Raw genomic sequence first — 13,355 nt, forward strand, 5'->3', positions numbered from 1 at the left:
TTTTAGAGCCCAAGAAAATAAAATGCTACCACTTTTCTCCCATCTGTTTGCCATGAAGTGATGGGACTGGATGGCTTGATCTTAGATTTTTGCATGTTGAGTTTCAAGCCAGCTTTCTCACACTCTTCTTTCACCCTCATCAGGAGGCTCTTTAGTTGCTCTTTGCTTTCTGACATTAGAGTGGTATCATCTGCATATTTGAGATTGTTGATGTTTCTCCTGGCAAGTCTTGATACCAGCTTGAGATTCACCTAGCTTGTGATACATCTTGATATTCTTGGTTCACATACTGCTGAAGCTTAGCTTGAAGGATTTTGAGCACAACCTTGCTCTTGTGCAATGAGTGCAACTGTATGGTAGTTTGAATGTTCTTTGGCATTTCCCTTCCTTGGGACTGGAATGAAAACTGATCTTTTCCAGTCCTATGGCCACAACTGATTTTTCCAAATTTGGTGATCAATTTGAACACAGCACTGTAACAGAACCCCGTGGACAGTATGAAAAAGCCACAGTGGAGCCTGGTGCAAAGGAACAGCAGTGAGCAATACTACTAGTGATGTCTGTATTTAAAATTTTGATGTTTGAGTAGTCTTTTTTTGGGAGGGGTTTGATTTTTAAAAAATAATTCATTTTTATTTTTAAGATTTTGATTATGGAGTTTTTTGACACCCTCTTAAAAAGTTATTTTCCCTATGGTAGGGGAGAATAATATAAAAATATTTAGAAAAAAAGGTCAGTGTTATTGATCTGAGAAGTGTCTTTCTCTTATCTTGTGCCACTGAATATAGAGCATTGAGAAGTTGAGAACTGGAATTCAGTGGAGAAATTTAACAGGAAAGTTTAAAAACAATTAAATTGGGTAAGTCATGTATTCGGAGAAGGCAATGGCACCCCACTCCAGTACTCTTGCCTGGAGAATCCCATGGATGGAGGAGCCTGGTGGGCTGCTATCTATGGGGTTGCACAGAGTTGGACATGACTGAAGCGACTTAGCAGCAGCAGCAGCAGCAAGTCATGTATTGGTTCGCTCCATCAATTATTCAGCATTGCCTACACCCAGCATAGTGTACCTGCTTGTGTTCACATTTAACCAATTGTACTTTAATGGAGTCCAAGAACAATCTCTCAAAAAAAAAATCACTTAATAAACTGTATGCAGTATGTATGTTGTGAGTCTTGGCTTAAGACTGATGTCTATCTTCTTTCTTCTGCAAATGTGTATTTGTGATTGTTGTGGTGGTATTTTAATATTTGCGATAGTATTTTCATAAGGAACTAAGCTTTCTTTGTTGAAAGGTTATATTAGGCAGAATTTATTTTTGTGAAACTTCTAAATATTTTGTTTTTGAAAATATCCAGCAATATTGTTGATAGTCTTCTAAATGTATGGCCCAGACAAATCAGTTTTGGAATTTTTCACAGGTTGAATGGCTAGAGTGAGCTGAAGATAATAGCCTTTTTTCCGCCAGTGAACTACCATTAAATTTGTATTACTAAATTTCAGTGGCCAAGAAAAAATGAATTATTCTAAGGATTTAATTCTTTCCAAATATCTTGTTATGCCTTATCTTTTCATTTGCATGTGTGTGCACCTATAAGAGAAAAATATCAGAATCATAGAGATTTGAATGGATGATAGTAGAGCCAAACATGCTCAATTTTTCTGTTTTCATATAGAAGAAGTAATTGGATCTTAGTGCTATATATTGAAGAGATTGACTATGCATTGCAAATTTTGTATTTTAAATAGAAAGTTGCACATAGTATATAAGCTTTAAGTGGATATATTGATAATATTCTATAAGGCTGTTTAAATTTTTATTTAAAATTAGTTTCTTTAAGGATGTTGACATTTTTAGGATTACTTAAGCGAATTTATAGGTGGTGCAGTGGTGAAGAATCTGCCTGCCAAAGCAGGAGGTGCAGGAGACAAGGGTTCAGTCCCTGGAACAGAAGGATCCCCTGGAGTAGGAAATGGCAACCCACTCCAGCATTCTTGCCTGGAAAATCCCATGAAAGAGGAGCCTAGTGGGCCACAATCTATGGGGTCACAAAAAGTCAGACACGACTGAGTGGCTGAGCACACACAGAGTACCCCCATTTCCCTTTTTCACCTAAGAGATGCGTAACGTGCTCTCAGCATGACGGAGTGTAGGAAAAGGTGACATCTGAGACTGATAAAGTAGTATCTTGGGTTCCTTTTCTAGGACCTTAGTTTTTATTTGGCAGGTGATGAAAGTTTTGATGTAGAACTAGAGGTGATGATGGAATAATAGAAAAATTGGTCAGAGAGAATGAGAGTTGATTTGATGAAGAAGTAGAGTTCTTTGGACCTAAAGATAAATTTCAGTGACTAATATGTCACTAATTTAAAGTCTTACAGCTGTTTATTTTGAGAGTTTGTCTAGGGGATATATCTGTTTGAATATGCTTTTTCTGCAAAGAGTACGGACTTCAGCATAAGGTTAAAGTTAATATTTTAAATAATGAACATTCTTCAAACAGCACAGAAGCAATAGTAAAATACTGAAATATTTTCTGTACTTTTCTCATTTCTTCTGTGTAATTTTTTTTTCTTTAACAGGAAATCAAACCTCAAAGCCATTATAACCATGGATATGGTGAACCCCTGGGACGGAAAACTCACATTGATGATTATAGCACATGGGACATAGTTAAGGCTACACAGTAAGTTTCTTGTTGGAGTTGTCTTCTTCTTTGACATCTGTTTTGAAGTCATCAACTGGGTGAGGTCCTGTTGATAAGCCTTTCAAGTAGACTCTTCCAGGGAACCACCATGTAGGTGAGATAATGACCCCTCATTGGGAATGAGGCTTTGAAAGAACTCCTTTCCTGTTCTGTTCACTCTGATACCAGTACCAGGAATATAACATCTTTTTCAAGGCTGCTGGGGAACCGAGGATGGGATGGTGGTATTTTCAAAAGATTTTTGTTTGTTTATTAGTCTAGCCTTGCCGGGTCTTTGTTGCTGTGTGTGGACTTTCTCTAGTTGCACGACAGTGGAGAGTCCTCTCTAGCTGTGACAGTGGGGTGCTCTCTATCTGGGACAGTGGGGTGCTCTCTAGCTGTGACAGTGGGGTACTGTCTAGCTGTGAGAGTGGGGTGCTCTCTAGCTGTGATAGTGGGGTCCTCTCTAGTTGTGACAGTGGGGGGGTCCTCTCTAGCTGTGACAGGGGGGTCCTCTCTAGCTGTGACAGTGGGGTGCTCTCTAACTGTGACATGGGGTGCTCTCTATCTGTGACAGTGGAGTCCTCTATCTGTGACAGTGGGGTCCTCTATCTGTGACAGTGGGGTGCTGTCTAGCTGTGACAGTGGGGTCCTCTCTATCTGTGACAGTGGGGCCCTCTCTATCTGTGACAGTGGGGGGTCCTCTCTAGCTGTGACAGTGGGGTCCTCTCTAGTTGTGACAGTGGGGTCCTCTCTATCTGTGACAGTGGGGCCCTCTATCTGTGACAGTGGGGTCCTCTATCTGTGACAGTGGGGTCCTCTCTAGCTGTGACAGTGGGGTCCTCTCTAGCTGTGACAGTGGGGCCCTCTCTGTGACAGTGGGGAGTCCTCTCTATCTGTGACAGTGGGGTGCTCTCTGTGACAGTGGGGTCCTCTCTAGTTGTGACAGTGGGGTCCTCTCTAGCTGTGACAATGGAGCCCTCTCTATCTGTGACAGTGGGGGTCCTCTCTAGCTGTGGCAGTGGGGTCCTCTATCTGTGACAGTGGGGTCCTCTCTAACTGTGACATGGGGTGCTCTCTAGCTGTGACAGTGGGGCTCCTCTCTAGCTGTGACAGTGGGGTCCTCTCTAGCTGTGACAGTGGGGCCCTCTCTATCTGTGACAGTGGGGGAGTCCTCTCTAGCTGTGACAGTGGGGTGCTCTCTATCTGTGACAGTGGGGTCCTCTCTAGCTGTGACAGTGGAGCCCTCTCTATCTGTGACAGTGGGGGTCCTCTCTAGCTGTGACAGTGGGGCTCCTCTCTAGCTGTGACAGTGGGGTCCTCTCTAGCTGTGACAGTGGGGCCCTCTCTATCTGTGACAGTGGGGGAGTCCTCTCTATCTGTGACAGTGGGGTCCTCTCTAGCTGTGACAGTGGGGTGCTCTCTAGCTGTGACAGTGGGGTCCTCTTAGTTGTGACAGTGGGGGTCCTCTCTAGCTGTGACAGTGGGGGTCCTCTCTAGCTGTGACAGTGGGGTCCTCTAGCTGTGACAGTGGGGTGCTCTCTAGCTTGGTGCTCAGGCTTCTCATGACAGTGGCTCTTCTTGTTGTGGAGCACGGGCACTATACCTGCAGACTTCAGTAGTTGTGGGCCATGGGCTTCGTTGCCCTGCAGCATGTGGAATCTTCCCAGGCCAGGGAATGAACCCATGTCCCCTGCATTGGCAGGCTGTTTCTTGCCGTTGGACCACCAGGGAAGTCTGGGAGTGTTGTATTTTAAAATACCAGAGTCCTCTATTCTTCCTGAAAGTCTTCCTGTTTTCCTTGACCAAAGATACCTTTGGTAGCTGGAAGTCTTGTTAACTTTTTCCCCCCAGATTCTGAAAAATTTGATGTTGTTTAGTTGCTGAGTCATTTCTGACTCTTCTGTGACCCCATATACTGTAGCCCATCAGGCTTCTCTATCCACAGGATTTCTCAGGCAAAAATACTGAAGTGGATTGCCAGCTCCTTCTCCTAGGGATCTTCCCGACCCAGGGATTAAACCCGCATCCTCTGCATTGCAGGTGGATTCATTACCAGTGAGAAGAACTTTTTGGAAAACCTGAAAACTTTGATACTGCCAGTTTTTCATTACTTTTGTGGAGAGGCAAACTTTCTGAAGCTCTTAGTCCGCTGTCACCCTAATTTACACTGTGTCCATGAAGGCAAAACTCAAAGCACACCCCGCCAGCTCCATTTACCAAGCAAATTATACTGCTCTACATTAATTTTTCCTTTTCAAACCTGGCTTCTATTAATATATTCTTTCTCTCCTTTGTCATTAATCTCGCACTCTAATGCATGATTTCCATCAGCAAATATACTCCAGCATCTTTCATCTTAAGAAAAAAAAACACCTTTCTTTATTCCTCAAACACCCTCTTAACTATATGTGCGGTCTATGATTTCTACCTTTTAAAACATTTATTTAAATTGTGAAATGTTTCAATCCTCCAGATAAATATAGAGAAGAATATAACTGTCAGATTAAGCAGACGCTAACATTTTGCTATAATTGCTGCAGGTTGCTCAGCATCCTTCTTCCTTATCTCCCCAAGGAAACTTCTCGTGAAATTACTATGAATCATTCTCATGAGCATTCCTCCGTGTGTGTGTGTGTGTGTGCAGTTGCTCAGTCATAGTTCACTTAACTGGGCACATGTAAACAGTTTTCTGAAAAAGAACAGAGAACTGAAGGTGCTACTTTCATTACTTGTGAATTGTGGAACTCCTGCTCTTCGCTTAGGTTGACTGACCTTGTGTGTTTGTGTGTGTGTGTGTGTGTGTGTGTGTGTGCGCGCGCGTGCGCGCACACGTGCGTGCGCGTGTGTGTGTTTGTGCGTGCGTGCGCGTGTGTGTGTGTGTATGTGTGAACATACGCAGTACGGAGCCAGTGTAGGTGAGCATTAAAGCAGTGAAGACTGTTGAACATTAGTGAAGATTAATCTCTTTTCCCTGTAAACTGTGATACGAATGTAGTTTTAATATTTGCTCCAAATGTCCCATTGTTATGTCACCTCTTCCCCAAAATGGTGTGCCTTCCCCATTTTGGAGACCATTCTGATTAATATGGTCAAAGCTCATTTAAATTTGTTATTGTTTCTCATATTTCCAAGGATCCAGTATTTTGTTTTGGATAAAGTTGATGGTTTTTGAGACTCCATGATGGATTCTTGGTGATTTGTTGTATTCTTTGCATTTTTGCTTACGCATAAAAATTTCCATGTTACAGCATTTTGAGAAATATATATGCAGCTACACAATGACCTAAACAGAAAGGGAGGAAAAGGTTAAGCTCTTTGTACGCATCTTTCTTCTTTATTACATTAACATCTTTTCTCGCGCTTTTCCAGTAAACTTTCTCTTATGTCTCATTGACTTAAATTCACAAGACGCTTCCCCACCCACGCTACTTCCCACCTCCACACCTCCTTTTTTATTTGCCTTCAGGAATACCAAAGCTAAATTTCTAAATAAAGCATCTTAAAGTTGTAAGACATCCTTTTTTTTGATGTTGTGGTAAATCAATGACAAGCTCTTTGTTATTGCTTCTTTATGACATTATCTTAACATAATTATATGTATTTTTAATAAGCTGCCTTCAGTGTTTTGTGGAATAAGTGGTGATATTAATAAAAACAAACAACCGATAGATATTTTTATCTATAGTGTCCTGTTCCTTTCTACTTTATGAGGTATTGCATTGTTAGAAAAGAAAAGTTTAAAATTATAAAATGGGTTAGTAAAAGCTGTTGGAATATTGATATTTCTAAAGTAACACTTTATATTGAGAAAGCCTTTTTAGTTTCCAGGTATCAAAATGGAGCATCACTTTCTTCTAGAAATGTTATTTTCAGCTTTAAACTTCTTGTCAAATAATGGTATCTGCCTTGTTTTCCTTCTTCTTAAGATACGGAATATATGAACGGTGCCGAGAGTTGGTGGAAGCAGGTTATGACGTGAGGCAACCAGACAAAGAAAACGTTACACTCCTGCATTGGGCTGCCATCAACAACAGAACAGATCTAATCAAGTGAGTAGTACTTATTTTTAAGGAATTAGTTGTTACTACAAAATTATTGAGAATAATTTTAAAACATATAATTTCTAAAATTCATAGCTTTTAAAATGTAGTTTCTATGTACTTTTTTTCCGAGAAAAAAATGTTTTTAATGTATATTGAATGTTTATTATGTGATAGATACTTTGCTGAGAGCTTTTCCATGTATATTTTAGATCTTAATTCTTGAAATAACCTATGTGAAAATAACAATTTTTGCTACTGCCCTAATGATTTGGAAACTGATGCATAAAGAGGTTAAATATACTACCAGTGACATTTGGCTGTTAAAGGTTGGTGTCTGGACTTTTAACTCAGGCAGTCTAACCTGTAGCTCACAGTCTAAATATTAATTCTATGGAGAAAAGGAAAGAGGTGTCACAAAGATAGTAGGTAGTAACCTAACTTCATATCAGCATAAATGAAGAATACCTTATATACTTAGTATAAATTATTTTTTTTACTTATTTTTCTGCTTATTCAGTAATAATAAGTTAGATAAGCAGGAGTCAGAATGATAACGAATTCTTAGTAAATCTGGCTTAATAGTCTCTGGCAATTTGGGCCTAAGATCTTTAGTTAGAGACATGAATCTGAAATGAACTACTTGCAGATGTACCTTTGAAGTACAGCATGCAGAGTCTGGAGATAAATAGGATGTTAATATCAAGTAAAAGAATTAGCCCTTAGAGTACTAAAAAAAGATTAAGCAAGTAATAATTAAAGCATTGAACTCCGTGAATCCCTTTCCTCTGGAGAGCGTGTTTCCATCTTATTTACTCTTTTCCCCCTTCTTACACCTCTAACTTTTCCTCTGCCTGCACAGAGTCTCTTGATGTCTAAATTCTGTTATTGTTTGTCAGAAAATTTTATTTCATCTTCATTTGTGAAGGATATTTTCAGATGGCATAGAAATTTAGGTTGGCCATTTTGTTTTTATTTTTGTTGTTTACTCATTGAGAATATCGTTCCACTGTTTTCCGGCTTCTGTTACTATTGATAAGTCAGTCTAAGTATTACACTTTTAAAGGCTTTGCTTTTTTTTTTCCTTTCTTTTTTTCTGACTGCTTTTAAGTTTGTTTTCTTTCTGGTTTTCTGCAGTTTCATGATATTTCAAAGTGTGGATTTCTTTTATTTACTCTGAGATTGCAAGAAATTCTTGATTCTGTGGATTGATGTTTTCATCAGTTCTGGAAAATCTCAGCCATTATTTCTTCAAATAGGGCTTCCCATGTGGCCCTAGTGGTAAAGAACCCACTTGAAAGTGCAGGAGACACAAGAGACACGGGTTTGTTCCCTGGGTTGGGAAGATCCCCTGGAGGAGGAAATGGCAACCCACTCCATTATCCTTGCCTAGAGAATTCCATGGATGGAGAAGCCTGGTGGGCTACAGTCCATACGGTCGCAAGGAGTTGGACATGACTGATGTAACTTAGCACGCGTGCATTTCTTCAGATATTTCTGCCCCGTTCTCTTTTTGTCTCTTTCTGGAATGCCAGTTACATGTATGTCTGACCTTTTCATTGTATACCGTATCTCTTAACCTCTCTTCTGTGTGCGCCGTCCTTTCTTCCTCTGCTTCATTCTGGAAACTTCTGACTTACCTTCCAGTTCTTTTGTGCTCTATGTGTTGTCTGCTGTTAAATCTATTCATTGAGTTCCTAATTTTGTTTTTTAGTTCTAGAATTTTTATTTTCTTTTAGCTTGTATTTGATTCTTTTGTTGCTGAAATTTTCCATCTTGTGTTACATACTTAAATATAGTTATTGTATAATCTGTCTGAGAATTATTCTTTTGTGTGCCTGTTTTATCTTTGAATGTATACTAGATATTATGTTTGAAAACTTAGTTGTTGAATAATTTGAGGCCTAAGGTGAGAAGATACCATTTGTTTTCATTAAGCCCAACTTTTAGGCTTTAGATTTTCTGGGTCACTCAGGTAGCTGAAGACTGTGTTAGAGCTAGGTTTAATTCTGGTCCTTAATTACTTCTTGCAGTTAAGCTCTCGAGGTCCCAGCCCTTCTTTTCCTTTGTCTGCTGAGGCTGTCTCTGGGCCAGCTCTCCTGCCTCAGCAGAGTGTCTCTGGGCAGATGGAGCCCAAGCAGTTTTCTGACTTTTCCCAGTTTTAACCTTCTCCTGAATCTTAATCTCCTGATGAAGGTGAATGCTCTTAACCTTCTTAGGTTTTATTTTTAGGAAATATTTCTTATATTTTGTTGAGCTTTTTAAAGTTTTTTTTAACTGAGTTGGTTCAAATTATCTAGCCTTCTGTAGGCTCTGTATTGTTTTTAATTACTGTTATTTTAATCACAATAGTACATAAGCAATTAAAAAAATTAAATAGTACTTAAAATCTTACAGTAAAAATAGCAGCCCCTCCCTACCCTTTGGGTTCTATACCCCGGGGGAAACTATTTTCAGTACTTCAGATGTTTCTTTCATTATTCTATTTTACATTTTTATTTTGTTACTTTTATGTAGAAAGTTATCTTCTTTACACAAATGATAGCAAATGCTTTTCAGCTTTTTTCATTTAATTTTTGTTTCTTGAAGATTTTTCATATCAGTACTAGAACTACATCATTCTTTTTAAAAAGCTGCATAATGTTCAATTGTATGGACTTTATTTAATGGTTTACCTATTGGTGAACATTTAGATTGATTTTAGTGTTTTTGCTCTTTCATACAATGTTGTAATTAATACCTTCTTCACATAGCATTTTGCTTATGTTCATATAAATCTGTAGAATTCTTATGAGAAGAAAACTTAGGAGGATGAATTTTAGTAAATATTGCCAACGTTTGTGCTGTTTATTGGCTTATTAGTTATTTTATTTTGACTTTCCTTTTGGGGATAGCCTGATGTCCTAGAACACCTCACTGCTAATACTTCTTCCTCTATCTGCTGTTACAGTTTTAGTTAAATTACTCTGTAAAGTTTAAACTTAAACTGTTGTGCGTATGTAAATTCTCACTGATAAGCCCAGAAGTGTTCAGTGATCTGTTTTTTTTCTTGTAGAATTTTTATTTTTGTCTGAAGTAATAGTTGCTTTTTTCCCCTCATTTGTTTAACTTTCTGTATATCATAACTGATCGTTCCATACTCTTAAATAGAACTTAAAAACCATCTGTGTAATAGAATCAGATAATTTATTGGTTCCTTTTTCGGTGGAGTGGAGAGGATGAAATCATTTCTGAATTTCTCTGCCTTTCTGTTCTAGCAAAGACTGTTTGCCCTTGAGAGCTGCATACAGCCATCGTCTTGAGACATACCTTTGCATGTCTTCTGAGAAATCCCTTTGCTGCGTTGTTGGTTTCCTGCATCTCAGATGCTTCTATCTGTTGGTTTACTCTCTGCTCTTAGTAGATAACTGAACTTTCTGATAACTTTCTGAGAGAAAGAGAGTGCTTGGGAGGAAAATGTTTTGAAGGGACTATCTCTTATGCCCTTAAACCTTATTGGTTTGGTTGGCTGAGCATAGACTTCTAGACTGAACTTAATCTTCTCAGAATTTTAAAGCATTACTTGATTATGTTTTTGCTTCAAGTGTTGCAGTTGAGATATGTTTGATCTCATTCTGTTGATCAAAAAGTCACATTTGTCTTGTGTAAAAATAAATAAGAAACTCTAAAATGATAAAATGTAGACAGAAAGTCTTGATGTTGCCTGCCTTATGGATTGTCCGCCACTTATGGACAAGTGAGGTTACAAAATAAAGTCAGTAATTATAGAGTGGGTTAATAATTATAGTGTCTGTGTATATTATATCTTCAGGGGGGTAAGCTTAATTTCTTACAATACATAGTCTAGCAAGTTACTTTCCTAAAACAAACATAATTGTGAGTAAATACCATTTTCAATAGCAAGTAGTAGTCATAGCCTCAAGATTTTTACTTTTGAGTCTAGAATTACACCATACTTTAAAGCTAAAGCATATTACTATTTCATGCATGCTAGCAGAAGATACATGATTCTGGTAGAGACAAAGGCCTTTATTATTCACAGTATAGCAAATAGCATGAGCATCTTATTTTCATAGCTCCCTCTTGCTCAGTAGGTTCTGTGGGAGCAGCTTGATATGGTCCATATGGATGTAGCACACACAGTGGATATTCATTGCTTTTTTTTTTTAAAGCAGTATTTAAGATTTATTTTGCTGTATAACAAGAAAGTATATTTATTTCTTCTTTACTCAGAAAATAGAAATATGAAACATTGACACTAATTCAAAATTGCATCTCTTTCAGATATTCCAGTTTGATCATTGATCATACATTGACTTTGTAGATCATATATAGATGTAATGTTTTCAGTTTGGAAAGTCTAGGTGTGACTACAGGGTCTGTAACAAAACAAATGAAATGCAACTAAAAATGACAAAATGACAAAGATAAGCCAGCTGTTAGAAAGCTTGAGTCAGGATATTAGAAAAATATTCTAATAACTTAATTTTTTTAGATATAAATTGTATTTGTTTATTTAAATTTATTTGTTTTTAATTGAAGGATAATTACAACACTGTGTTGGTTTCTGCATGTATCAACATGAGTCACCCCTAGGTATACATACGTCCCCTCCCTCTTGAGCCTGCATCCCACCTCACGCCCCATCCCGCCCCTCTGGATTGTCGCTGAGCTCCCTGAGTCACACAGCAGACCCCGCTGGCCACCTGCTTTGCGTATGGCAGTGTACATGCTGCTCTCTTTGTCTCACCCTCCTCCCCCCTGCCCTGCGTCCACAAGTCTGTCTCTGTGTGTGCCCATTGCTGCCCTGCAGATAGGTTCAGCAGTACAATATTTCTAGATCTGATACATGTGCATTAATATATGATGTTTGTTTTTTCTTTCTGACTGACTTCACTATGTATAATAGACTCTCAGTTCATCCACCTCATTAGCACTGACTCAAATGTGTTCCTTTTATGGCTGAGTAATATTCCATTGTGTATGTGTACCACAGCTTCTGTATCCATTCGTCTGTCAGTAGACATCTAGGTTGCTTCCATGTCCTAGCTATTGTACATAGTGCTGCAGTGAACAATGGGATACATGTGTCTTTTTCAGGTACGGTTTCCTCAGGGTAAATGCCCAGTAGTGGGATTGTTGGGTCAATCCCAGCAATAAAACTAGGAATAGCTAGTTTTATTCCTGGTTTTTTTTTAAAGAAACACCATGCTGTCTTCCATAGTGGCAATATCAATGTACATTTTCACTGACAGTGCAAGAAGTTTCCCTTTTTCCACACTCCCTCCAGCATTTATTGTTTGCAGATTTTTTGATGATGGCCATTTTGACTGATAGGCAATACCTCATTATAGTTTTGATTTCCATTTCTCTAATAATGAGCAGTGTTGTGCATCTTTTCGTGTGTTTATTACCATTTGTATTTCCTCTTTGGAGAAATGTCTGTTGAGGTCTCTTTCCCACTTTTTGATTGGAATGTTTGTTTTTCTGGTATTGAGTTGCATGAGCTGCTTGTGTATTTTGGAAATTAATCCTTTGTCAGTTGTTTCATTTTACTGTTATTTTCTCCCATTCTGAGGGTTGTTTTTTCACCTTGTTTATACTTTCCTTTGCTGTGCAAAAGCTTTTATATATAATTAGATTATACTTGTTTATTTTTATTTCTGTTACTCTAGGAGGTGGGTCATAGAGAATTTTGCTGTGATTTATGTCATACAGTGTTCTGCCTGTGTTTTCCTCTGAGAGTTTTATAGTTTCTGGTCTTACATTTAGGTCTTTAATCCGTTTTGAGTGTATCTTTGTGTGTGCTGTTAGGAAGTGTTCTGATTTCATTCTTTTACACGTAGCTGTCCAGTTTTCCCATCACCACTCACTAAAGATAGTTTTCTCCATTGTATATTCTTGCCTCTTTTGTCAAAGATAAGGTGCCTGTAGTTGTGTAGATTATCTCTGGGTGTCCTATTTTGTTCCATTGGTCTGTGTTTCTATTTTTGCGCCAGTACCATACTATTTTGATGACTGTAGCTTTATAGTGTAGTCTGCTGTCAGAACAGTTGATTCCTCCAGCTCCGTTCTTCTTTTTCAAGATTGCTTTGGTTATTTGGGGTCTTTTGTGTTTCCATATGAACTGTGAAATTTTTTGTTCTAGTTCTGTGAAAAATGCCTTTTGTAATTTGATAGGGATTTCATTGAATCTGTAGATTGCTTTTGGTAGTGTAATCATTTTCACAGTATTGATTCTTTCAACCCAGGAACATGGAATATCTCTCCATCTGTTTATGTTGTCTTTGATTTCTTTCATAAGGTAGGTTTATTGTTAAGGTTTTTTTGGTTATTGTTGTTATTGTTGTTGCAGTGGTAAATGGGAATGGTTCCTTGATTTCTCTTTCTGATTTTTAGTTGTTAATGTATAGGAATGCTAGTGATTTCTGTGTATTGATTTTGTATCATGTGACTTTACTAGAGCTGATTAGCTCTATTAGTTTTCTGATAGTATCTTTAGGGTTTTCTGTGTATAGTATCATGTCATCTTTGAACAGTGAGAATTTTGCTTCTTCTTTTCCAATCTGGATTCCTTTTATTTCTTTTCTGAAATAAAGTCCATGGCTTGGACTTCCAAAACTA

General features: G+C 38.2%; 1 protein-coding gene across 1 annotated transcript in view; it reads left to right on the forward strand.

Annotated features, from left to right (window-relative positions):
* ZDHHC17 (zinc finger DHHC-type palmitoyltransferase 17) overlaps positions 1-13,355 on the forward strand; it is a 98,116-nt gene that overhangs the window by 22,641 nt on the left and 62,120 nt on the right. Inside the window, exons 2-3 of the mRNA XM_065934125.1 lie at positions 2,585-2,688; positions 6,618-6,740. Coding sequence (XP_065790197.1) covers positions 2,585-2,688; positions 6,618-6,740 — 227 coding nt within the window. The remainder of the gene's footprint in view (positions 1-2,584; positions 2,689-6,617; positions 6,741-13,355) is intronic.

The sequence above is a fragment of the Muntiacus reevesi genome, chromosome 4 (assembly GCF_963930625.1).
Source record: "Muntiacus reevesi chromosome 4, mMunRee1.1, whole genome shotgun sequence".
NCBI lineage: Eukaryota > Metazoa > Chordata > Mammalia > Artiodactyla > Cervidae > Muntiacus > Muntiacus reevesi.